This window comes from Chaetura pelagica, unplaced genomic scaffold (genome assembly GCF_000747805.2).
Source record: "Chaetura pelagica isolate M959 unplaced genomic scaffold, ChaPel_1.0 scaffold121, whole genome shotgun sequence".
NCBI lineage: Eukaryota > Metazoa > Chordata > Aves > Apodiformes > Apodidae > Chaetura > Chaetura pelagica.
Window position 1 is genome coordinate 390,482 of NW_009954546.1, and position 27,470 is coordinate 417,951.

A 27,470-nucleotide genomic window follows, 5' to 3' on the forward strand; every position below is an offset into this window, starting at 1 on the left:
AGTGAAAAAATTGCTGTGATTTTTTTTTTTAAAAGGGAAAAAAAAAAAAAAAAAAAAAAAAAGAAGAAAACAGAGCGTGGCATGATGCTGCTGATCAGCAGCAGGATATTGCAGGATAGCAATAGGCTGCCAAAGCTTCTAAAAGCTGTGCTGCCTGATTAGACTGCTAAGACGTGTCTGGATGTATCTGTAACACTGCAAAAGAAAAATGAGGTCAGTAACTTTTCAGATCAAATTGAAAGCACTTGGGTAGGAAACTAGGATTGTTGCTTGCCAGTAAAGCTCTGTCTTGGCATGCAATTATATCTGATAATTGTATTTCGTTTGTTAGAACTTGGAGAAGGGTAAAACACTGACTTTTAGCACACTATCTCTCCCTGCTTCTAGCTTAGGGCCAGACTCAGGATCTAATGAAACAAATTCTCTTCAGGTCTGCAAGAGCATTTTACCACGAGTAGCATAAAACAGTGCACTTCATGTCACTTAAATATTAATGCAATCACTAACAAGGAAACTCCAACAAAAACTGTGGCAATGACATGGTGATTAACGATAATGACACAATTAACTCTTGCAGTAACTGCACATTATGCCCCACTGTGCAGGCACTTGAGCCCTTAGATATGCCATGAGCAAATAAACAGTTTGTGTCGATGGCAGGTACAGCCAATATTATCAATGTTTAGGAGCAGCTAAAAGCTTTGGTGAGAGACGTGACTGAAGTGGGGTCTCTACTGTAGGTGGGGAGATAAGCACTGTTCACTGTCTCAGCACACAGAGAGATAATGCAGGTTACATGGTGAGCCAGCCACTGCAGGAAGAGGGAGGCAGGAGCAGTGGTGTGACCATTACATGCTGCATTTGGCTTGTGCAGCACAAAGAACACTGGTAAGTAAAGCATTTGAAGTCATCCGAAGCGCTGCTGGTTTTGTCTGACACCACTTTGTACGAGTCATTCTCCAAACTGCCCTATGGAATGAGGCACAGCAGCACTGCAGGGAGGGGCAGAGAGGAGGAGAAAGTGTGTTTTCTTGACAGCAGAAGGTTTGTGCTGTGTGGGTGCAGAGGGTGGTTCTGCTGAAGACTCAAGATGCTGGATCACACAGGCCCCTTGGACGGGTTCAGCTCCAGAAGAGCTAGTCTGGGCCCTGTGCACAGCAATACTGTGACGTGTCGATGCCAGGTTAGCAGTGATGGAAGTCCACCTCTGATCTTAGGTGCACAACATGTTCCTCCCCAGTGACCACGTCAGGGAGGGCAGGGTCCAGCAGGACCATATGGCAGCCATCACTGTATTCAATATTGCTACAATGACAGCTATTCCATTCCTTTACAATGTAATAATGTTTTTGGTATTTAAATAGCAAAAATAGTGAAGAAAGGACTCTGTATTTGTTTGATAAATAATTACATGAGAATAATTAAGATGGGCAGTATTCATATGTGTGTTTTACATGCAAGTGGTGACACACAGAGTACTGTAAACAGCAGAAAACCTCCATTCTTCTTAGGAGAGAACTGCTGAAGTTGTCATTAAGGAAAGGGCCATTTTTTCTCCTTTTATTCACTTACTGTGAGATTAGGATGTTTTTTTTTTTCTCTTCTGTTCAGACTTGTGGACTCTTCAAGTTGCATGATGGCTCATGCCCCTTTGTTTATGGAGACATAGCCTGGGGTGCCCAGCACACAGAAAGCTGCCAGCCTCTTAACATCTTGGAGGCCTTACATGAGTCTCTTCCTAATGAGTAGTCTGGGATTGATTTTGTTTACCAAGTGGAAAACACATGTTCTATTGTTTTTGTTTGTTTGATGATAGAAATCATATTTGTTTTCGCCAAAGTGAAGACAAAACAAAAGATCAAAAATTAAATCACTGTTTTTCTCCTCTTAATGCACGTATGGGAATTGCCTCAGAACCAGCTTGAGTCACAGAATTAAAGGGCAAAATGTTGAAGTATTGACTCAGAAAAAAAAACCCCACTGACTTCAAAGATAATGCTGCCTGAAAAAGGATTGAGGAGGGATTGCGGAGTCTCAGTGAAGCTTGGATTCAGCTGGAACAGTGCGGTCCTGATTAGGAAGTTGCAATATCAAAACCTGGGACAAGCAGAAATATACTGGGTCATGCAGCCTGTCTCACACAGTCATTGGGAATACTGCTCTCTGCTACATGTTCCATGCTTCTCAAGAGTCCTCAGATGTCCTCTTTCGGGAGGACAAATATTTCTATATGCTATTTCAGGTCTGCATCTACATGCACATGCATACATACATGAGTTGAAAATCCTTGCCTGCATGTCAGAGCATTTTCAAAGGGAAAATGCCAACTGTGTTCACTTTGTTTGAAGAGATTATCCCTGTCTTGCTTACTCCAGGGCTCAGAAACTGTCACATTTCCATGTGAAAGATGGCTTGCAAAGTCTGAAGATGATGGCGAGATTGTCAGAGAACTGGTACCCTCTGACATTTTTACTGAAAAACTCATGAAGGACGGGACCCTCAAGCAGATAGAGGAAGAAGTTGAAGACCCGTTAGAAGGTAACATAATCCTACGAGTAGGCAGGGACCTGTTCATCTGATTTTTTGGAAGAAAATCTGTGGATGTGTGGTTCAGGCAAATGCAACACTGGTATGACAGTTCACATGTCGCTCTCCTGCTGTTTTTACCTCTCTTATATCTGAAGCACTGCTGTGCAATAATAACATTATTTTCCTGTAGGCCATATATAAACCTGCCAAAGACAGCCTTTGACGTAAGTGCAGTTTGCACATCTCCTCTGATGGCTAACAAATTTCCTGCATCTTGTCCTTGTCCTCTGTGAATATCCTTACTTTCTGCTCAGCTTCACCTGTCCTGTGAACTCTGCCCTTTCCTATTCTAGCAGTCTGATGCTTCTACAGTTTTTTTGTTTTTGTTTTGGGTTTGTTTGGTTGGTTGGTTCTTTTTGCCCTGCTGCTCTTCAGGTACATATGGACGTCCTCTAAAAACTTAGTTACAGGCAGCCAACCTTACCTCATAAAAGTATCTCTGGAGAGCAGAATAAATTCCTATGCAGCTCTGAATCCATCTTGTAAAGTGTCCACATTGAGTGTTTGGTCCTCTGGGTAGCTGAGGCAACTGAACAGGAACTGAATCTTTATACCATACTCTCTGCTTCTCTGTATTTCCAACTGTTGCCAGCTTTTTTTTTTCCCTCTAGGACCTCCTCTTCCCACCCTGCACTGCTTCTGCCTGTGAACCTTCCTACATCCTGCACAGAGCAAATTGAATTCAGCTGCCATCTTCGTTCTTGGTTCTTGCATCTGACAACAAGATGATTCAATAGAGAAAATCATTGCTCTCCCTGTTCATTTTTCTCAGATTTACATTTACCCCACACTATTGTCAGGGTGGAATTTATGTGGATTGTAAATGTTTTCCATGACCAAGGGAAGAGCTGCCTTGCTGAAGGGAAGGCTAGAACTTTTGTGCTCTGCCCTCACAAGAGACAGGTGGGCTCCTTCCTCCTGGTAGGAACTATGTGGTAGCTCATGGGAGACTTTTTTCCCCTTGGAGACAGTTTTAATATCAAATAGTAAGTGGCATAACTGGTACATGCATGTAATTTTCTTTAATTTACAAACTTCTGTTACTTTACCTTGCATTAGTTAGTATCTGTTAAAGAATCCAAGTAACTAATTTTTTCCTTCTAAAGGCAAAGCCTTAAAACAAGTTTTAGAATCTATGGAATAGGATTTTTTTGATAACTGAAGGTTTCTTCTCACTGGGGTATAGGGCTAAGTTTTGGAACTTCTGCTTTATAGATAGAATATCTGGGACCAAAATTATGATGTCTTCATCTTTGCGAGTCCTCACACATCTTAGGCAGTAACCAAATGTAAATGACAGCATAGGAAAATCAGCTTTTGGTATTCTGAGGATAACCTTTTATGTAGCTGACTGCATTTCAGTCCTGAAGGTCTCCAGAACTGGCAAGCGAAAATCTAAGAGCGATGCATTGACTTATTAGACTATAAGCATTTCTTCCTTCATACTGAAATAGCAGTTGTCTCTCACATATAAAGCTGTAACTCTAGGACCTAATGTGAAGAGGCAAACCAGAAAACCTGACATTGCACCTGGATGGGTGAATGGTCATCATCCATTTCTAAGAGAAATCGATGGAAATATTTCATGGACTATGAAGCAGAGTAGGCCTTGTTTTGTTGGGAGAGCTAGGTAAAGAAGAAGAAGAAAAAAAACCCAACAGATATTGTCTTTGGTGCTGCAAATGTACAAAGAAGAATCTGAACTAATACTTAGTGCCTTTTCCTCATTTGTATTGCCCTAGGATTTTCAAGGAAGTATTCTCTAGGGCTTGTATGCCACCAGGGTAATCAGAGACTTGTACAGTTCCTAATTGTTTTCCTGGAGAGGATGCTTTCAGTAACTGTTTGTTTTCCCTGTGTAATTGGGAAAAGAGTAGCAAAATAAAAACAGGAGCATTCAACAAGTTTAGTAAAGCACACTGCTAAAGATTAGATGAGTTTTTATTGGATCATCATTAAGCAAGCCAAAGAGAAAGGCGACTTAACCAGTATAGCTCCAGAACTTCTTTAATTAAATACTATCTCAGCAAAAGGACCCAGAAACATGTTACGTTCCCTTTCTGTCTGGGAGATACACAAAGATACACACTATTAATTCTGGTGGTAATTGCACACCTGAATCCCTGGAGTTCATTTGTGGAAGATGGAGCATTAAGAATTGACACCATGAATCACTTGCTTTCAGATGCACGTCCCTTGAGGCCCAGTGTGTGAAGGTGCAGAGTTCCCTCACCTCTATTGGCATTGCATCCAGTGGTAGCTATAATGATTCTTTGCATTTTTAACCGTGCACTATGTGATCAAGGTATTGCACAGGCATTGACTAGAGGGGAAAAAAGGAAAGTCAGCAAATTTCAGCCCAGTGATTCCCCAACCCGTGGGTCATTATCAGAAGCCTGGAAGGATAAAGCATATGGGATTTTAAACCTCCAGGAACTGAGTGATGAGCAGAAAGTTCAGGGACCATTTTCTTAGGTAAATTCTATATCTATATCTAATATGGACCTTGATAAGTCACTTTGCCAGAAACCATATTTCTTTCTTTCTGCAGTTCACACGTACAAGATAAGTGTGTTCACTGGAGATATCTATGGTGCTGGGACAGATGCCAACGTTTTCCTAAATATCTATGGAGATCAGGGGGACATGGGAGAGAGAAAACTCAGCAAATCTGAGACAAACTTCAACAAGTTTGAACGAGGACAGGTACAAATGCAATGGGTTAGCAAGTCCATGACTGTCTTTATAGGCTGAGTTTTCCTGTGAGGGCTGAATTGATTGATTCCATTTGCCTCTTTCATTACCTCTTAAAATGCTTTGTATGGATTGTCAGCTTGGTATTACAGCTGACAGGCACTGCAGCAAACGGGTCGATGTTTCTGTGAAGTCAGACAAATGATGAGCTTGGTCCATATAACCTGGCTTGAATTGTTAGCTGCAGATTTGACAGCACACAAAACCCGAGGTCTCTCATTCCTACAGTCTCTGTGCAGCTGCTTTGCCTGTACATAGTATATATTGTATTGCAGAGAATGATAAATGGATGGGACCTAAACTGTCACTGTGCTTGTCAAAATTCCTCCAGAAGTGGTCAGTCCATGAGTCGTATTCACAGTCTCATATGGAGATACTCAGATATAATGGTGGCAAAGATTTTCTTATCTGGATTGTCTGCAGCAATCTGCCTGGGTTAAAAAGAGCAGTCTTTTGCTCAGACTTAAAAGCCAGGATGTAAAATTCCAGGAATTCAATCCTGAAATTGGCTGTGAAAGCAACGTTTTGTGCCGCTCCCCTCATCGCTGGAGCAGGCTTCAAAACACTTCCCTGCAGAACAGTTTCAGGGCATGGAGAGGCCTCTACAGACTGCTGCAAAGCTTTTAACCAAACACCATCATGTAAGGAGGAATTTAAACACATATTGTGCTGGGTAATCTCCATTTGCTTTTGTCTGGTTGATGGTGTCTTGAGAGCTCTGTAACATAACCAGCTGCTGTTGAACACTCTGCAGGAGGATACGTTTACTCTGCAGGCTGTGGACCTTGGCATTTTGTACAAGATCAAGATTCGTCATGACAATAGCATGTTCAGTCCTGACTGGTTCCTGGAAAAAGTAGAGATCCTGGATGAGACCACAGAGGAGTCCTTTGTTTTCCTGTGTGAGCGCTGGCTCTCCAAAAAGAAAGAGGATAAAAAGATAGAGCGCACACTTTATGAACAGGTACGGCTGTGGCTCAGAGCTGTGATCCCAACTCACGGCTGGTGATCAGTGTAAAATGATTGAGCATCTGCTTGGAGCCCAAGATAGGTCACTAAGGACTTCAGCTTTTCAAGTTCTCCAAAATGAATTTGTTTTTTTCAGACATGTGCTGAAAGTATGGCCACTCTCTGCCCGCTGCCACTCGCTCTGTAACCTGCAATTTCAACAGGAAAATCTAGGAGTCTAAATGAAACTCTTCAGCTGAGCATCAAAGCACCTTGCTGGTGATACACGGTGGAGTGTATTTCCCTGCTGCTCTCCTTGCTGTACCCATAAAGAAGTTAGTTATGGGTCCCACTGTCCAAAGTACTCAAGCGAAAATATGAGGTCCTTTGACTCCATCCTCAGTGGACTGGATGGGCTTATCTTTTCAGGAACTACTATCGATGCCAACCATAAAAAATTTAGTTTCTTTGCTGCCGCTCAAAGCGCTAAACGGTTTCTAATCAAGTGACCTTTCTACTTGCACATTCTCTGTTGCCTTATCAGGCTAATTTAGCTAATTGGAATTCAAGGTACATACACTCATTAAAATTAGCAAACAAGATTAATAGACCTCTCTTGCTTCTATACAGTGATGTATAATAAAGCAGCTGATTACAAGTCCATTGTATGTAAATAGTCCACTTTGCAAAATACAATAACATTTTAATTGACAGTTACCACTAAAATTACCATCAATGAAATTTGGCCAGACTCATCCTGAATTCAGCAGAATGGATTAAAGAAGAATTACACCACAGATGAGTATTGCCATATGCTCCCTCATAAAATTGCAGCAGACGATGCTCTGAATTCTTGTGGTCACACTTTATCCTATTATTCATATCAATTCATAACGAAGAAAAGCTAATAACTTTTGTTTGTTTTTTTTAAGTTATGTGACTGTGTGGTAAGAGCCTCCTATTTATTGGACAACAACATGGAATGCATCTGCACTGGCTCTTCAAATACAATAGATGTTTTGTGTCATTAACCTTTGCAGCACTCCTCTTCTTGTGCTTTTTGACCTGCACAAGGTCAACTAGACTGGCAGCACAGCATGTGCCCTGATCAGCAAATCTGACACCCACCAACCCATATGAATTTTCTGTGGCTCTTGCTCACACAGGTAGCATAAAAAATTCACAACACACCATTAAAGGCTGTTGGGTGTATTATATTTTCTTTTACTATCACATTCATCCAAAAGGGCCTGTCAAATTTACCAATGAAGTAAATTAATGACCTGCAGTAAATTACAAGTCATGTTTATTTGAGCTACATTGAGCAAAAAGCTGCCTGGGGGCCACAAAAATGACCAGAGGGCTGGAGCAGCTCTGCTCTGGAGACAGGCTGAGAGAGTTAGGGATGTTCAGCCTGGGGAAGAGAAGGCTCCAGGGAGACCTTAGAGCACCTTCCAGTGCCTGAAGGGGCTCCAGGAAAGCTGGGGAGGGGCTTTTTAGTCCCTTTTTTAGGACGAGGAGCAAGGGCCTTAAACTAAAGCAGGGTAGATTTAGACTGGGCGTCAGGAAGAAGTTCTTTACAATGAGGTTGGTGAAGCACTAGAACAGGTTACTCAGTGAGGCAGTGGAGGCCCCAAACCTGGAGACATTCAAGATCAGCCTTGCATGAAGGTCAGCTTGCTCTGAGCAACCTGGTCTAGTTAAAAAGGTCCCTGCTCAGTGCAGTGGGGGCTGGACTAGATGACTTCTAAAGGTCCCTTCCCACTCTAAGCATCCTACGATCCTATGACTCTATGGGATTTTCTTCTGTTGTCCCTGGAGGCCCATGGGATCAGCTGACAACCCCTGGGCAGTCACTCTCCTTCCCTCCCATGCATGCCTTCCAACCAGAGCTACGACGGCGAGCGGAACAGCCTGGATGATGCCTCCCTCAGCACGTCCAGCCAGGGCAGCAACGAGAACCCGGAGGAGAGGAGAAAATCCCGCCTGGTCAAGGCTGCAGAAGAAGGGACACGTGAGCCAGCGCTGTGTTTGGTGGCATGTCTGCATGTGTTCCTGGCCTCCCGTGCTTGAGAGGTTGCATTTGAGAGGCAGAGCAGCAAATCGCTTCTCTTCACCGTGTGTTGAGGCCACGGTGGGTCAGGCTGGGTCAGTGCTTGTGTTTTGGTGTGTGCTGCTCTTCTGAACCACTCCCATAGCCTGACGGTGGAGGAAGCCCTGAATTCACAGCTGCTGCAGTGTTTCCAACCCTCTGCTTTCTCTCCTGTGGGAAATCTGTGATGCTGTGGCTTGTCAGCATTAACCTCTCCAGTGCCAGCAGGAGTGAGCCCTCCGAACCGTGTTGTGCTTTAGGCAGTGTGACAAGATCCTTAGGTAGGTGGTTGTTCAAGGGTGTGCTGGTTTCTGCCATGGTGACTTCAGGAGCACAAGGCACCTCTGTGGGCAACTACAGCTGCAAATTGTGTCCCTTGTGCCTAAAGTTAGGTGAGTGCATCCACAGCACCAAGTGTGGGAAAGAGCTATTCAACAATGTCCACAGGGCCCCTTCAGAAACAAACCCACTGACATGAAGAACCATACACCAGCTCCCTCCTACTCTGCCACTGCAGATAACACTTCAGAGGTGGGGAGAAGTGACACTACCCTCTGAACAGCAGGGTCTGAGAGAGTTAAGGGAAGAATTTATGTAAATTTTTGTATAATTCTGTATGCAAGTTTAGTATAGTTTTTTCTGAAGTGTCCTTCAAAGGATCTAAAGCTCTTTGCAGTGAAAGAGATCATAGTCAGACATGCTATCACCAAAAGAGTCTCCCTTGGATTATAAGAGGCTCTTTCCCACGTGATTCCTTAAAGAAGCTCTTGTTGCTGATATCAGCTGCTTTTTTCCTCCTATAGCTCTTTGACATACCCAAGATTATGTTTCCTGCAGCATATTAGAGCTGAATTATCAAAGCAAGCTGTGGATTTCCTAAGATCTTATTTGCCACACTTAAGCCATCTCCCCTTTTCAGGATCAGACTAGTACTGCCTCTTCACCAAGGATGTCTGTTTAAGAAAAATATTAATGTGATTTATTTTAGAACCTTCCAGGATTTTTCCTCATAACATTTAGCTGCATCATAGCAGCTGTTGGGTTGAGGGGGAGTAGGATATGTGAGCTGAGCAAGAGCACAGGCAGGATTCTTGGCAGTCAGAAAACAGTCATCAACTGGGAGTGCTCAGGCAAGTTTGTTCTTTTCTAGAAGGTGGATTGTCTTATAATTTGGCAGGGGAGGAGGGTTTGTAAACACTATCACTGAAAGACAAAGAGTCTGTAATATCTGGACTGAGGTTCCTGCTCAAATACCTGATGGAAGCAGTTGATGTCTCTAGCATAGAATTTTGACTTTAGACAAAGTAAAGCTGAATATAAAAGAAAAATCTATTTATAGATTGCAACTTAGGAAAAGTCTTGGACTGGGGTTCTGGTCTTTTTTGAATGCCTCTGATGTGAAATGGGAAAGCTGTGCTCATTCCACTTGTGTCCTGGGCATGAAGGAAGTCTGGAAGGTCAGCATCCACCAGCAGAAGTTGACCTTTGTGGATAACTTTCCCAGTCCATTGATATTTCCTTATAACTTCATTACCACACAGGCTTTTTTCTCCTGTATTTATGTAGGATTTGATTAATCACCTCTATGATCCAGGACACTGACTTATCATCTAAACTGCACCTACAGTTTGTTGTCATCCTGCATGGGGTCTTTTAGTTTTAGTTTAAGATTTTAGATACATGGTAAAGACATGGTGTTGTAACTAGTAACAGGGCAGCAGCTGAATCGTGTTTGGTTTTTTACTGCACATGGGCTCTTAGACCATGGGCAGTACAAAATAATTAAACTTATCTTAAGCTTCCATGGTAAGCCAGGTGTGAAATGGTGTAATTTGGTTTAGTAGATTCAGATCGTTTTCACTGACATAGTCCAAGGGAGCCCACACAAATGGTTACTTCAGCTCAGCTGGTCCCCAGTAACTTCTTGTGATGTGATGTGATACCTGGATTGCACGTCCTGAGCCTCGAAGTTGTGAAGTAGACATAATGATGCACTTTATCTAACCTGATCTGCAACCCATGTGTCTTGGAGCAGCCCTTCTTTTCTAATCCCACATTGTCTTCAAATGAAAAATGAGCGATTCCCATGTTCCTTCTGATACTACTTCTGTGGTGAGACAATGGATAACATCTGCCATGTTGGCATTCTGTGTAGTTTCACAAATAATGGGTAAAACATCAGCATCTCCCATGAGAACGTCTCTCCAGCAGAGCTAGGATAGTTCTCATCCTCCCCATTGTGCCAGGGTGGTCTTTTTTCTCCGGGTCCTGGAGCTTGTCATTGCCACTAACTCTGTTGCAGTGACATGGCCTCATTAAGGAAAAAGCATCCTGAAGGAACTTCAGATAAGAGGGACTGTGAGCCAGACAGCCACCTCCTGAGCTGGATAAAAAGCCAGCTGCTAATTAGTTGGTTAGGGGAAGTGATATTGGAAGGTGCCTGGGAAAAGTGAGTGACATTTTTAGCAGCCTAATTCTGCCTCTACCATGCTTAGATGGTGAATAACTCTGAGGGGCAGGAGATGATGTGAGGATGGAGCACAGAGGTCAGTCTTGTTGACTAGGAATCTTCTTGGATCTGAACTGGGATCCCTGTTCCATGCTGGAAGGCAGAGCTGGAGATAGTTTGGACTACATCTAAGGTGGTTTAATGAAACCAAATGCCCTGTGAAAGGGACATATGCCCTCAAACAGCCTGAACTCTCCTCTGGGACTCAAGGAAGCAAAGGGCAAAGGGAGAGGGGCTGGTGGACCTGTGGTGTCCTGCTGTGGCCACGTACTTCAGGTTTTGCATTCTTTCGTGTTTGAAGAAGCAGAACTACAGAGTCCTGGAGGAAAAGGGAGACAATGGAGAGGGGAGATAAACAAATTAAAGGATCTGTTTCCTAGCTTTTAGAGGAAAGAATAGCAACCAATATTCCCTGCTGCCTGGTAGCAAGCTACTCTGTGTCCCTGTAGCAAATATTTTAAGTGGGAAATTATAACAGTTTCTCATCGTTCTTATTTTTTGTAGAGGTGTTGCAGGTGCTTTGGCTTCAGGATACAACATCAGCTGGAAGTGCTGGTAGTTCTGTGAACTTAGTCTGTCACAGGATAAGAGGGAAAAAACTGTACAAAAGAAAATTTTGCCCCTATTCAAAATATATTTCATCTAAAAGAGGAATTGGAGCTTTTCTAAACATGACCCCTCAAGATATTCTTATAAAATATCTTCCCTAGGGCTAAACCTTTACTCATGCTAATACCAGAAGCTTCAATGGGTATTTTTTGAAGAATGCAGATCATTAGGCTGATGTGCCTACTGAGATTTAAATAATACCATAAAGGGGAGAGTAAGTCTTGCCTAATCATCAGTTCATTTTGTGTTGGTACACAAAATCCTCAAACTGAGGCAGAATGAATCTCTTTGAGTTTTGCTTTGCCCAGAGGTAAGAGCAGATGTGGTCGGCATGAATTCATGCCTTCCCTGATATTGCACACATATTCTGAGCTTGATATTTCTAGCTTCTAGTACAAACCCCACCCCAAAGATATTCTTAGTCACCATGTAGCAAAATTAGATGTCAATTCCAGATGATTTGAAATCAAAGCTGGGTTGTTGTTTTTTTCTAGGTTTATATATTTTATTTTTTTTTACTTGAAGAAAATGGTGCTGAAGTCAGGCTGAGTTTCAAGTCTGACAAGGCAAGTTTCAGAGTTCTGAGTCTTGTCAGAGCAGTTTGAACAGCCCTGCGCAAATGTTCTGAGAAATCAAACAAGTATTCAGAGTCTAATTCTGCACCACTTGCTTGGCTTACCCAAATGAGCTTTTGGAAAGCACTTGAAAAGAAGTCTGGCACTTCCTCCTTTTTAACAGCTGAACTGAAATCTCTGAAAACCACAGAAGAAAACCTGCTAAGTCCCAAGCCTTGTCCTGAAGGCTTTTCTCCTAATCAATATTACTATGCAACATGTGAAATTATTGTGTGACCTGCCTTTAATACAAGGTTCATCCACAGTGTGCCTGGGTTTGCTGCAGCTGCCCCATAGATCACAGCAATCCTTGGGTAAAGCACAAAGGAGAACATCTGCAGTGGTAATGGGACATTCAGTCAGTGGTGGTTTACCTTGGAGTCAGTGTAAGTTTACTTTCCCCCATTGAATGGTGAGTGTAAGTTCACTTTGGTCCAATAACCTATTTGAGATTCAGGTGCTCAGTCTCATCCTCAGGAAGTTCTTGATGGATTCAAAGATTCAAGCCCTTTGTTGTTCTGCCATCTATTAGGGAGAAATCCAGGCTTCGTGATACCCTTCTAACCTCCTGGCAGCCAGAAGGGCTGTCTGGGGAAATTAACCCTTGCAGAATCCAGTCCCAAGTGTGTATGGGAAAGTATTCTCCCATGCCCTTTTGCAGCCCAGTGCAGCATGGCACCACCACTTCTCCAGAGGAGTGCAGTGGGATGTGAACCTGTTTGGCATGCACGACTGCTCCCTCTAATGGGATGACTCCCTGGGTTTCTGGAGCCTCGGGTAATGCACGTGGGTTTTCTGATGACTAAACCTCTGTGTGTTGCAGTGATCCCATACCACATCACCCTCACGACGGGCACAGAGTACGACTCGAGCACCGACAGCCGAGTGTTCCTCATCATCATGGGTCCTGGGAAAGTGCAGACGGAGAGGCTGTGGCTGGATCTCCCAGAGGGAAAAGACGAGTTTGCAGACGGATCCGTGGAGAAATTCTCTGTTTGGGGCCTAGATGTTGGGGAGATCAAAAAAGTGGAGGTACTTTGTGAATGCAGCATGACCACTGGAGGCCGAAGAGAGCACATGGTCCTGTTATTCTTAGCAGGGAAGGGAAGCCACTAGGGTCTAACAGGAATGAAAGCAGAGATGGGCTAATGAGCTATCATGTCCAGACCTGAAAATAAGTACATTTATTTTAGGGAGAAGGGCTTGCGGGTGATGGCCAGATGAGAATCACAGAATCACAGCATGTCAGGGGTTGGAAAGGACCTCAGATGATCATCGAGTCCAACACCCCTGCCAGATTGGGGAAAAACAAAAACAAAAAATCACATTAAAAATACCAAAGAAATAACAAGGGCAGGTCACTCAGAAAGGCATCCAGGCAGGTTCTGGAAAGTCTCCAGAGAAGGAGACTCCACAGCCTCTCTGGGCAGCCTGGCCCAGGGCTCTGTCACCCTCACAGCAAAGAAGTTCTTCCTCATCTTGAGGTGGAACTTCCTGTGCTCCAGTTTGAATCCACTGCCCCTTGTCCTGTCACAGGGCACAAGTGACAAGAGGTTGTCCTGCCTTCTTGATACCCTTGTGTTTATAGACATTAATTAGATCCCCCCTCAGTCTTCTTCTCTCTAGACTGAGAAGCTCCAGGTCTCCCAGTCTTTCCTCATCAGACAGATGTTCCAGTCCCTTCATCATCTTTGTAGCCTCCGTTGGACTCTCTCAAGTAGATCCATGACCCTCTTGAACTGGGGAGCCCAGAACTGGACACAGCACTCAAGTGAGGTCTCACTAGGGCAGAGTAAAGGGGAAGGAGAACCTCCCTTGATCTCCTGGACACACTGTTCTTCATGCACCCCAAGATACCATTGGCCTTCTTGGGCACAAGGGCACATGGTTCTCCCATGGAGAACTTGTTGTGTACCAGGACTCCAAGGTCCTTCTCCACAGAGCTGGTCTCTAGCAGATCACCTCCTTCTTGTACTGGTGCATTTTGTTGCATGAGCTGGCAATGTGTGCTGGCAGCCCAGACAATTGTGTCCCGGGCTGTATGGAAAGAAGCATGGCCAGCAGGTCAAGGGAGGTGATTCTGCCCCTTTGCTTGACTCTTGTGAGACGCCACCAGGAGCATTATGTCCAGTTCTGGAGCCCTCAACACAAGAAGGACAAGGAGCTGCTGGAGAGAGTCCAGAGGAGGCCCCGGAGATGCTGGGAGGGCTGGAGCAGCTCTGCTCTGGAGCCAGGCTGGGAGAGTTGGGGTGTTCAGCCTGGAGAAGAGAAGGCTCCAGGGAGACCTTAGAGCAGCTTCCAGTGCCTGAAGGGGCTCCAGGAAAGCTGGGGAGGGGCTTGGGACAAGGGCAGGGAGGGATGGGATGAGGGGGAATGGATTAAAACTGGAAGAGGGGAGATTTCAGTGAGACATGAGGAGGAAATTCTTTGGTGTGAGGGTGGTGAGAGCCTGGCCCAGGTTGCCCAGGGAAGCTGTGGCTGCCCCATCCCTGGCAGTGTTGAAGGGCAGGTTGGATGGGGCTTGGAGCAGCCTGGGCTGGTGGGAGGTGTCCCTGCCCATGCAGGGGGTTGGGACTGGATGGGCTTTAAGCTCCCCTTCCAACCCAAACCCAAACCATGATTCTTTTACTTAAGTCTGATAAAACCAAGGTCCTTGGGAAGCAGAAGATATTTTTTAATTTACACAGAAGCTGTAGCATGTCCCATTTTTGTCCCATCTCTGGCATTGCTTTTTCTTAGTCTAGCGCTGTTACTGACAGATGCAGTGAAGGTTGCCAGGTTGCAGTCCTCCATCAGTCTTTTTCCTACTTGAGTTTTACTGTACCTCCAGTAGGGTTTAATAAATTGTACCTGCAGTGAGAAATGCATTTTGTATAATTTCCTAGCTAAACATGAAAATGGTTTTCACAGCTTGGAGGACCCAGGCTTAGAGAAGAAAATTAATCATAATTCAAAAGTAACATGCACAAACAAATTTCAGTAAAGGAGCCATTATTTCTGCTATGGCTCAGGGAGACAGAATTTGCATGGACTTTCCATCACTGAGCTTAAACTTCACATGAATCCTGCAGTGCATTTGTGTACATCATTCTTGCTTCATATGGCATTTCCATCTCCTCAAAGCCTGCACTAGCTCCCTGAGTGCTGAAATCCACAGCATCTGAAGACTTCAAAAGGTCTTTTAAGTCTATTTTTACTCCATACCCTGTGTTGCAGCAAATCTACCTGTTGGTGTGTGTGCTTGTGTATTCAGAGGGAGACAAGTGAAAGATATAAGAGAATAAGAGAAATCCTAGCTAATTAAAACTCTTTCCAGTTATATGTGTTGTGCTGTTGTAGCAGCTTGTAGGCTGAGCACTCCCTCAGCTTTCATTCAAGCAGTGTATTCTGCCACCTTGAGAAGTCCCTATACTAGATTTGAGTTTGTTATCAAGTCATTCACTTAATGCACTCCAAATGCCTGGGTATTACAAGTTTTAGAGATACTTTCCATCTAGACATCTCTAGGTCAAACTTCAAAATTGAAGCAAATACATAAATCCTTCTCTTCCAGACTGTGTACACATGGAAACAGCCATGGGCTGGGATAGAGAGGGAGGGAAAAGTCAGTACAACCCCTCAGTGTCAGAGAGACAGAAGGAGCTGGATGAAGAAAGAAATTTAAAGGGATTCTGTAAAAGAGTGAGTAGGGTAAGGAGCACACAGAAAACAGGAAAAAATAGGAAAAAAAAAACATCTGGAAATAGATAGAAGCAAGGGAAAAGAAGCAATTTGAAAAGGGCTACAAATGGGAAAGAAGAGAGAAGGTTGCAGATGAAATGCAGAGAGTTAGGAAAAGAAAAAACATACAGCTTTCAAGCTGGGTAGGAATTTTCTGCACTCCTTCACCCCCATCTTGGTGGTCTCACCAGTTTGCTGCCTCACCTCTTGCTAATTTGTCCCTTTTAGTTTCAGTGCTGCAGCTTGCAGCTGGAGGATCTACCTTCTCCTGGCCCTCTGCTCATGCAGTGCCCTCTGCTTGGAAGGTCTCTCCTTGTTCATCCACTTCCCAGCAATGGATGTGCCAGTCTGCTGTGGTTGCCATGGAATCAGTCCATATTTTCCTTGCAGTGTTCAGGAACACTGCAGAAAATTGCTAGTTATCTACTTGGGAAAAGTGAGAAACAGTTTGTTCTCAGATTTGGCATTTGACTGCTTCTGGAAGAAGACAAGAAAAGTTCTGAATAGGAGTTGCCATGTGAAAATAGCATAGCCTGGGGATTCAGTTTCCAGTAGCCCTTGTACATCCCAGGCAGCAGACTGCAGGATTTAGTAGGATCACGAGATGTGCATTGTGATGCTACTATTAATTTGCTATTGTTCTCCTGCTACAAATATACTACAGTGAAAGCAGAAATGGTGAAATATGAAGTAATTTGAAAGGGGTCCATTTGTACCTGTCTTGCAAACTTATATATATAATATTTACTACTGATGTACTTTAATAGACATGCTGACATTAGAATGAATAATACAACTTACTGGGTAGAGGAACTTTATACTGTTTACTTAGAATAAGTTTTAGTATTTCTTCTTCTAATGAATGCAAGTACTTATGTTCCTACAGTGCTGTGTCTGCAGAGAGACACAGGTCTGATCAGAAGAGTCCTGTCCTGGTCTGCATTTCTGAACCACTTCTGGTTCAGAGCCTTTCTCTGTTGCAAGCACAGAGTGAAGTCAAGGGTATTGTTCAGCCTGGAAAGGAGAAGGCTCCAGGGACACCTTATTGGGGCCCTTTAGTACTTAAATGGGGCCTGCAAGAAGGATGGAGACAGACTTTTTAGCAGGGCCTGTAGTAATAGGACAAGGGGTGATGGGTTTAAACTGAAAGAGGGGAGATTTAAACTAGATATAAGGAAGAAATGTTTCATGCTGAGGGTGGTGAGACTCTGGCCCAGGTTGCCCAGAGAGGTGGGAGATGCCCCATCCCTGGAAACATTCCAGGTCGGGTTGAACTGAGCTCTGAGTCACTTGGTCTAGGTGCAGATGTCCCTGCTCACTGCAGGTGGTTGGACTGGATGGCCTTGAAAGGTCCCTTCCCACCCAAACCAGTCTGTGATTCTGTGATTCTATGACAGACAAGTGTTGCAAGTCCAGTTCATTGTTGACTAGTGACCTGATCCAGGAATAATGTCAGATTTGTCTAGTATTCTCTGTACTTTCTACAATAAGAAGGAATGATCTTTTTATTTGTATCTTTTTTTAACATCTTGTCCTTCTGTCTACTGCTTGATTTCTCTCCTGTTTTTTCCTCTGTTGTTGTTTTTGTTTCAGTGTCATTGTGAGCTGCTCAGTACAAGTTGTGCATCCATGGTGGGTTGACCCTGGCTGGACACCCTGTGCCCACCAAAGCCACTCTGTTATTCCCCTCTTCAGCTGGACAGCATAGAGGAAATGTAAGGGGAAACATTCAGCAAGCACCCTCACAGGCAAAACAGATTGGAGAAATTAGTTCAATTTATTACCAAGAAAAGACGAGTAGGATAATAAGAAAATAAAACCCAAATCTAATCCCACCTCCCCTTCTTCCTAGGCTCAACTTCATAGAATCATTAAAGTTGGAAGGAACATCAAAGACCATCAAGCTCCAACCCCCCTGCCATGAGCAGGGAACCACTAGACCAGGCTGCACAAAACCTCCTCCAACCTGGCCTTAAAAACCTCCAAGGATGGGGCATCAACAACCTTCCTGGGAAACCCATTCCAGTTCCTCACCACCCTTAGAGTGAAGAATTTCTTCCTAATATCTAACCTAAATCTCCCCTCTCTCAGTTTAAAACCATCACCCCTTGTCCTGTCACTATCTTCTCTGATGAAAAGCCCCTCCGCAGCTTTTCTGGAGCCCCTTCAGGCACTGGAAGGTGCTCTAAGGTCTCCCTGGAGCCTTCTCTTCTCCAGGCTGAACAGCCCAACTTTCTCAGCCTGTCTTCATAGCAGAGCTGCTCCAGCCCTCTGACTAACTTGGTGGCCCTTCTCTGGACCCTCTCCAACAGGTCTGTATCTTTCCTGTGCTGAGGGCTCCAGAACTGTACACAATATTCCAGGTGGGGTCTCACCAGAGCAGAGCAGAGGGGCAGAATCCCCTCCCTGGCCCTGCTGCCCACACTTCTTTTGATGCAGCCCAGGACACAACTGGCTCTCTGGGCTCCAGCACACACTGGTGGCTCATGTCCAGCTTCTCATCTACTACCACCCTCAAGTCCTTCTCCTCAGGACTTCTCTCCAGCCATTCTCCCCCCAGCCTGGATTTGTGCCTGAGGTTGTGCTGACCCAGGTGCAGGACCCTGCACTTGGCCTTGTTGAACTTGATGAGGTTGGCACTGGCCACCTCTCCAGCCTGTCAAGGTCCCTCTGGATGGCCCCCTGAGGGACACCACTTGTCACCTGCCTCCATTTGGACATGAAGCCATTGACCACAACTCTCTGGGTACAACCATCCAACCAATCTCTTACCCACCAAGTGGTCCATCTGTCAAACCCATGCCTTCTCAGTTTGGAGACCAGGATGTCAAACACCTTGCACAAATCCAAGTAGATGACGTCAGCTGCTCTGCCACCATCCACCACCCCTGTAGCCTTGTTGTAGAAGGCCACCAGATTGGTCAGGCATGACTTGCCCTTAGTGAAGCCATGTTGGCTGTCACCAATCACCTCTTTATTTTTCATGTGCCTTAGCAGACTTTCCAGGAAGATCTGCTGGGCACAGAGATGAGACTGACCAGCCTGTAGTTCCCTGGGTCTTCCTTTTTCCTCTTTTAAAAATGGAGGTTATGTTTCATTTTTCAACCAGTGGGAACCTCACCAAACTGCCATGACCTCTCAGATAGGATGGACAGAGGCTCAGCAGCTGCATCTGCCACCTCCCTCAGTACCCAGGGGTGAGGGACTCCCTCTTCCTCCATGTCCTCCCCTCAGTGGTGCAGGACAATGGGGAATGGGGGTTGTGGTCAGTTCATCACACATTATATCTGCTGCTCCTTCCTCCTCAGAGTAAGGACTCCTCACACTCGTCCCCTGCTCCATTGTGAGGTCTCTCCCACAGGACACAGTTCTCCATGAACTTCTCTAATGTGGGTCCTTCCCAAGGGCTGCAATTCCTCAGAAACTGCTCCAGTGTGAATCCATTGTTCTAGGAGCCCTTGGAAATCTGCTAGTGTGCAGGTTTTCCAGGGCTGCTGAACATGCAGGATGTTTTCTTCTGACTACTCACTGATGCCAAAGGAGTAAAAGGTTGCTGTGAAAAACTGGTACCCAGTAATGTTTTGGAACAGCACTCTAGGAGGTGGCTGTAATGAAACCAGAAGAGCAGTAGACCGTATTGGCTTCATCAGGATTTTCTCTCCAGGTGCTCTGACCCTGCCTCACTGCAGATCCATTGCCCTGAACTTTCCCCACCACCTCATCTGCACCCTTCTGCAACAGATCTCAAGAGGCTGTGTGCAGACTCTCAGAGGGGCTTTGGGCTTGGAGCAGGGCAGCAGAGAGTGTTACATTCCCATTCACCTCACACCCCAGGAATCTGAGGATTAATGCATCCATTGGAGATTTGAATTTCCCTCTTGGATAACTCTAATTTTCTGCAGCTGCACAGAAATTAGTAGAGTATTAATAGTCCTAGTAGCAGTGATGGCTGAGACGGGAAAAAAAAAAATCACTTGTTTTTTCTTGGGATAAAAAAGAGATGCCACAGATATATCACCCTAGATTAATCTGTTATTAAAAAATATTTTCTGAACACCCTAAATATCCTAATAATTTAAAAACAAAAAGAGAGAGAGTTAAGGACTTAATTTTCCTGGTAGAGACAAAAGCAACACTTCCTGTGAAAATAATCAATTGTGGGTAGCTCTTTTATTCAACCTGTTAGGTACAGATAGCTCATTGGAATGGTTGCCTGACTGAGTTTCATGCATCAGCTGAGATGCATAATTATGCTTCTAAGTCTGCCCTGGGATGAATTGCCATGTTTTCTAAGAGGGACACATGCAGTTTCTTGAAAAGTTTGCACCATCAGTGTCCTTTTGCTGCTGACACACCTGTAGGAACATTGCTTGCTGCTCTTCAAGGCCAGACACAGCTCCACATGGGCTTTAGCTCTCCTAACCTCATCCCTACACATCTGGGCAGTGTCTCTGTGTTTACCTAGGTCCCTTGTCCCTGCTGCCACATCTAGTATTCTTCCTTTTTCCATTTAAGTTTTGTCAGGTGCCTCTTGTTCAACCATGCAGGCTTCCTGCAACTCTTGTGTGACTTCTTGTTCTCCAGGATGCACCATTCTTGGCCATGGGGGAGGTGGTCCCTGAAAATGAAGCAGCTGCAGGTGTAAGCTCCATCTATGGGCTCCTACATGAACATGGACCTTTTGCAGTTAAAGGAGATGGGAAGAAGAGAAACAGTCTGATACAAACAGTTGACTCAGATGTAGATTTGTCAGTGAAGGGTTGCACATGGGTTTTTGCCTAGCTGAATCTTCCCTCTTGGTTATGAAGCTTTGGATAGCTGCAGAATCACAGAATCACCAAATGGTTTGGGTGGGAAGGGACCTTTCAAGGCCACCCAGTCCAAACCCTGCAGTGAGCAGGGACATCTGCACCTAGAGCAGGTTGCTCAGAGCCCTGTCCAACCATCACTTCTAAGTGTAACAACATCAGCAGATGTGTTGGAAGGATGGAGAAATGGGTCTGCAGAGATCAGCAAACTAGCAAGTAGAAGTCAACAGAGGAGAGGTAGAGAGTGGACATGTTTTCATGTAGGTCAGTGCAATCTACCTATTTGATGTTCCCCTTGCTTACTATTAGGACTGATGGTGTCCTGCCTTACCACATGCTGAGCAGCAGATGACCTGGGTCTCCTTGCCTATCTCAGCTACCACATACACTGGTGTCTTGCCTGTTGGGCAGCAATGGCACAAAGTATTTCACAGCTCACTCCACTCTGCCGTGGAAGGGGTTTGTGTAATGGTGTATGTAGTCAACACTCTCAGTCCTTGCTGCTGTTTAAAACACCCAGTTGGGGTGTCTCCTCCCAAGACAACCCCTTTAACCAGCTGGTGTTTTTTCACTGCCTTTCACAGGTGGGGCATGATGGTGCTACCCCAGAGAGCTGCTGGCTAGTGGAAGAGATCAACATCGTTGTGCCCACCAAAGGCGTCATGTATAACTTTGTCTGTAAGTGCTGGCTGGCCAGAGACAAAGGTGATGGTCTCACCTCCCGAATCCTCAACATCCTGGATGCAGACTGCATTAATATTGGCCTCAAGGTAGGCTCCTGGTTCATTCTGTATTTCTAGTTGTTGCATGGATTTGTGCTGGTACAGCTTGTGGTCAGAAGGGCCCCAGAAATGAAGAGAGCACTGGAGCACTTCTGTGAAGACCGACTGAGAGAGTTTGGGTTGTTGAACCTGGAGAAGAGAAGGCTCTGAGGTGATCTTATAGCAGCTTTTCACTACTTCAAGGGGACCTATAAGAAAGATGAGGGCTGACTTTTTAGCAAGGCCTGTACTGATAGGATAGGGAGTGAGGGTTATAAGCTGCAGCAGGGGTGATCTAGACTAGATATTAGGAAGAAATTATTTATGGTGAAGGTGGTGAAACACTGTCCCAGTGTCCCAGGTTGCCTAGAGAGGTGGGAGATGCCCTATCCCTGGAAACATTCCAGGTCAGTATGAACTGGGCTCTGAGGAACCTGATCTAGTTGCAGATGTCCCTGCTCACTGCAGGAGGTTGGACTGTTTGGCCTTGAAAGGTCCCTTCCCACCCAAACCATTCTGTGATTCTGTGAGTCCTGCATGGGGTCTGAGCCTTTTATTTCCAGGGGGTTTCTTTGCCATTTCTTAGGCAAAATCTTTAGGAATGGTTCAGTATCATTTCCACTTAGAGCACAGTTTAATAATGCTGGCTGGATGCAGCCATGGCACAGACAGGACAGGACAGGGCAAAGCATGTAGGACACAGTTCACCAGCATGTCCCACTTTTGTCACCACACCTGAAGCACCCGCTGCATCACCTGGTACCAACAGCCTGGGGGCAGCTGCAAGGTGAGCCTTGGTGCAACCTAACCCCATTGTGTTCTGTTTGAGCAGATACTTCTAACTTATGAAATTGGAGCAATGGGGGTATTTTAATCTCTGCACAGTGCGGCTACTCACCAGCTTTTCTAATATGCAGTAGGGAAAATGAATTCAGTTAAAAACTAACAATAATTGGAAGTAGCTGAAACATGGAGGCATTTGTAAGCTGGATCTTCTAAATTAACAAACTTATTAAAGATGAATACACAATGAAAAAAACCTATATAGCCTTTTCATCCATATATATGACATTTGAAGTAATGTTTTCTATGCTATACTTCAACCAAGTAAAAATTGGAAAGCTGAGCTTTGCTGATTTTGGGTGTAAGATTTATAACAGAAATAACAGTCTGGATGAATGAGACAATAACACTGTGTTTAATACCTGTATGGCAATATAAAACCTCTATAGATGTGTTTCCATTTACAGTGAGGTTACACTTCCATAGTACATTAATTTTTCTTTATGCTGCTCTTGATTCTTAAGCTAAGCATATTCTCCTGAAATCTTGCTTGCTCCCCAGACACATGAAAATGTGATTACATTTTTAGCATCTGTGAAGGAATCGACAACTGAAAACAGGTTTCAGTGGTAGAACTGACCTAAGAAGGAAAAAACCCTCAAACCTCCCTCAGACTGAATACCAAGGTTAAAATCTAATCTCTCAAAAAACTTACCATCAATTGTTTGACCCCCAGCATAAGGTTTACTGACTCCTAACAGTGAGCTGATGGCCTGCCTGTAGATTGAAGTGGATGTCAATGAAGACTTAGGTTCAGTCTTCATTTAAAAGCCCAATCCTGAATATATCTTTTCATAAACATGCCAGAAATTGAAATATTTAACTAATTTTTATTTCTGTGATGTTGGGCCAGAAACTTGCTGAAAGGTTTGAAGGAAACCAGGGGAGATGCTTGAAACATGAAATCAGAAGTGCACATTTGACTTTCTGATCAGTCTCCTAGTTGAGGGAATTTGGGAATATGTCCTTGTAAATAGCTGTACTGAGAAACTGAAAATAACTTTTTTTTTTTGTTAGTCCAAATAAGACCAATACTTTTCTCAGCTTTGAGAAAGTTAATGCTTTTTCGTTTTGCTTTTGCTTGACTCTTGCACATCCATACATACCCATTTCAGATTCATTTTCTTCTTGGCTTGATATTCCCTCTTTGTGTTTTAATTCACGTATTTGCTTTCCCATACATAAAGAAACTAGTCAATGTCCACCACAGTCACTAAAAACCTTTAATGCATTTGTTAAAAGGGTTTTTTTTCTCCCACCTATAGCAAATATGATGCTCTCCTATGTTGTAAAATGTGTGTGGATAAATATGTGATGGACAGGTTACCTGGGATTGAACAAACATGAAAAATAATTTTTCCATTACTTTCCATTCTGTTGCACTGTTTGTTTGTGTGGCAATCACAGTTCAGGCCAATAAAACTTGCCTAGTAGTACACTATTTGAAACATGTTTTGCTGGGGCTGTTTATTGGTATTCTTCCACTTCTCAGACCCAGAGGTCTTGTTGCCATAGGTACGATCTTGAAAGCATCTAAAGGGCCTAAAAGTCTTAATGCCACTGACAGCCACTGGGATTTGCAGGCTTTTGAAATATTTTATGCTGAATCTTATTAGGCACATGTCAGGAGAAAAGAACAAAGTCAGGGTAATAAGGTGAAAACATGTCTTCACAAATTGGCATGCCTTTAATCTGCAAGATCTGGCGAGACTCTGTGTTCCATGCAGCAGTGCACTTCTCATTGGGAAGCAGGAGACCTGCCTTCTTCTGCTCTAGACACCCTTCAGATATAGGCTTCAAAACTACTAGCAGTGTTGGACTAAGTGTTGTCCATATGAACACCAAACACCTGGGGGAAACATTTCGCAGTCAAGGGAAAGAAACAAGTGTGTCTTTCTGAGCTGTTTTGTTGGTGGTTTCTTTTTTATTTAATTTTATTTTTTTTTTTAAATAAAAACCAACAAAACAGCAAGAGTTTGAGGCAGTGCAGAGATCTGGAGCCCTGGGAGTTGTCTGGGAGGAGATGCCAGAAGCAGAGGGCTGGACACCCCAACACTGATGTGAGGGTTGTGACTCCCATGGAGAAGCACTTTGCGAGGTCTTTGTCACCCCACAAGCATATGGCTGTCAAGAGGAATGTGCCTCTCTTTGAGCCCATCCAAACTGAGAAAATCTGCAGAAAAAGTCATAGGTGATGCAGAGAGGAAGGTTCTGTAGCAAGTTTTGGTCTCTAACTTTGGCTTTGGAAATGAAGGTGTGGAGAGAGAAAACACAAAGCTGTGTGGTAATGATTTCTGGCAAAGAGGCAGATCTCCTGCAGAGCCTGTCTAGCATTTTGCCCAGGCTTTTGCATGGGTTAAGGTCCAAATGAAACCTTCTGACTATTTCAAATCCTCACCAGGTCCTCTATGAAGTCACGGTGGTGACTGGAGACACCGAAAGTGGCGGCACCGATGCCAGCATTTTCATGACAGTCTTTGGGTCCAATGGTACAACTGAGGAGATGCAGCTGGAAAAGAATGGAGACAGGTACAGTAATGTGGTCGTTTTTTGTTGTTTAGAAGTGGAGTGGCAAATGGATTCTCATGCCTAGCCAAGAAGCAAGGGGCTGTGATTGCGCTGCCCTTAAAGCACAAAGATAAACTCCCATTGTCTTAGTAGATTGAGAACTGGGCCCCTTGTGAGTGCTCTTGCAGTGTATTTAGCAGAGCAGAGCAGAGGAGAGCACTGTGTAGCCAGGGAAACCATCCTTTGTCATTTGTAGATGTTCCATTTAACCTGTTCTTTCAGTGGCTTCAAGAGATAAGCACTGAGTACAAAAATATTAACTGTGAAGCTTTGCACCCACCTCCCTCCCCAGGAGGAACTGTAAACACTGCATGAAAACCACAGGTGAGATGTTTGCAAAATGCACCTTTTGTGGGAAAATAGGTAATTTAATTTAATCACTATTTAATGGGGATGCCTGAGCACGTGCATAATGAAGAAAGCCAAACTAATATCCACATACTTGTGATGGGAAGGTGCTGACTCTCCTCCCATTTGCTTTTCTGGCCAGATGTCAGATCTCTTGGTCCAGAAGCCATGTGAAGGATGTCAGGGCCTGAGTTAATGAGCTGAGGGCCCTACTGAGAAGTGGTCTTCTTGGCTTGGGCTCTGTACCACCCTAATGTAGCTGGTCTGCAGGTAGAACAAAAGGTACATGCCATGACACCTCTCTGCCCAGGTATGGCCTTATGGTGCAAAGAGATGGAAAAGGGCCATGAGATGTGGGCAGTGCTTCACTGTGTGCTCTGATTTTATTAAAGAGAAGAAATCTTGTGTTTTTTTCAGCAGAGGCTGCTAACAAACACTGTAATCTGATGCCAGAACTTCTGTAAACCAAAAGAAGCCCCACATTCCATCAGCCCATTTCCTCAAGCTCACCTGTTCCTTTCTAGCAACTTGCTCGGTACTGAAAGCTTTGGCAAAAATGAGTATGGCACTAACCAGCTTTCAGAGATGTGCTTCATCAGCCTTAAATTCAATTAATGGACTACCTCTGATGTTATTCAGCCAAGTGTCTGCAGAGTGTCAGGAGGACTGGAGCATTTGGTCATGGTTCGAGCTCAGCTTGCTGAGGTGATGCTGGACTCTTCCCCCAGCCTCCTGGCAATGCAATTTCTCTGCTGCAGCTTTGCGTGTCAAGTGTGGGCTGGATAATTGAAGATAAGGCTCCCTGCATAGAGGTGTTTGCTCTGGGGATGCTTTACTTGCAGCTGTCATAGCAGAGTGGGTGTCTGGGCAAGTGTGTTCAGCTAAGCTTGAAACCTTCATGTGTTTAGTTAGTAACAAGCCTGAGCCTTGTTTGGTCTGAGAAAAATAAATGTGCTGCTCACTAAACTCTCCACAAGAAACACCACTGAGTCATTTAGGAAGATGTAGGTCTTGGCCTTGCTCCCCATCACAGGGACACACTATGTGTAGGGCAATGCTCTTGGGTTACCAACATGTGTGGCTGTTGGTGACACCAAGACTCCAGGCAGTCCTGAATTGATTTATCTTCCACTATTTTAAGCCTAACATTCATTCTAGTAGGTGGGAAAATGTGCCACGACTGTTTGTATTTAAAAGTAAAGCAAAATTCAGATCAGGGTACATTAAAAAAAAAAAAAAATCTAAAAGAGGCCAAGGAAACTCCAGCCCCTGGGGAAAACTATTGCAATTTCACTCCATCTTGCCAGGCAAGTGATATCCCTAAACTGTGTGGCATGTGAAAACTCACCCCATTTTTCTGTATGGGTGGGATGGATGATCTTGGCTACAAAGATATGAAGATGCAATAAAGGAGGGGACACACATACAGTTTGTATGTTATTGGCTGCTTGGGGTGCCTTCTGCTGGTAGAAGATCTGCAAAAGGTGATGAGAACTCATTGGGGCTGTATAAAGAAATAGGACATGTAAAACACAGCTATCTATATGTTAATCCCCCAGGTTGCTGTGCTTTCCTTCAGAGTAATGTGCTGGCACATCTTGGCTCTCTGGAGGCTCTCCCTGTCACACCTCCAACTGCACAGAGCTCTTGCCATCTCGTTTGCACCCTTTGCAGAGGACATGCATGTCCCCAAATACACCTACAGCTTGTTTCCACACCACTACCAAGAGTCTTCATCCAGCTATTAACAACACAGGCTCCCCTGGCTCTTTTTTCTTGTGGAAATCTGTTCAGTCTTTGCACCAGCCATAGCAACCAAAAGGTAGAAGGCTCTTCATCTTTATGGGGGACATCCCATGCCAGTTCACTCAGAGCAGTTTAATGCATTATGAAGAATTGTCTGTCTAACCTGCTGCAGATTTATGGCAATTTTAGCTACATTATTGTCATTGCCAAGACCCCTGGGAAACAGAAATATTTGTAAGTGCAGGCACAGGTAGGAAAGCTTAATGAAATCCCTCAGAAAAATGCTTCAGTGTTCTGGAAAAGGAATAGCAGTAGTCAGCTTGTCTGGGTACTTCTTCTCTGCTCAATTTTCTTCAGGCTTATGTTCATATAAATTAGGGATTGAAAAGAGCTCTTGGGTCCCCCAGTTTACTACTTTTGCAATTGCTCCCCTCTGGTACAATGACTTCTTGAAAGTAGCAGGTGAGTATCAGCCTACATTTACTGAAGATTGTCGCGAGCCGGTACCAGAGGGCTACCGGCTGTCAGGATGTTTTCGCGACTCCCCCCCCCCAATGTGGG

The 27,470-nt window shown here is 44.4% G+C and overlaps 1 protein-coding gene across 1 annotated transcript in view; it reads left to right on the top strand.

Annotated features, from left to right (window-relative positions):
• The window catches only part of LOXHD1 (lipoxygenase homology domains 1), a 147,755-nt gene that overhangs the window by 77,309 nt on the left and 42,976 nt on the right, over positions 1-27,470 (top strand). Inside the window, exons 27-33 of the mRNA XM_010005022.1 lie at positions 2,376-2,538; positions 5,141-5,295; positions 6,098-6,307; positions 8,182-8,305; positions 12,939-13,147; positions 21,228-21,413; positions 24,649-24,776. Of these exons, the coding sequence (XP_010003324.1) occupies positions 2,376-2,538; positions 5,141-5,295; positions 6,098-6,307; positions 8,182-8,305; positions 12,939-13,147; positions 21,228-21,413; positions 24,649-24,776 (1,175 nt within the window). The remainder of the gene's footprint in view (positions 1-2,375; positions 2,539-5,140; positions 5,296-6,097; positions 6,308-8,181; positions 8,306-12,938; positions 13,148-21,227; positions 21,414-24,648; positions 24,777-27,470) is intronic.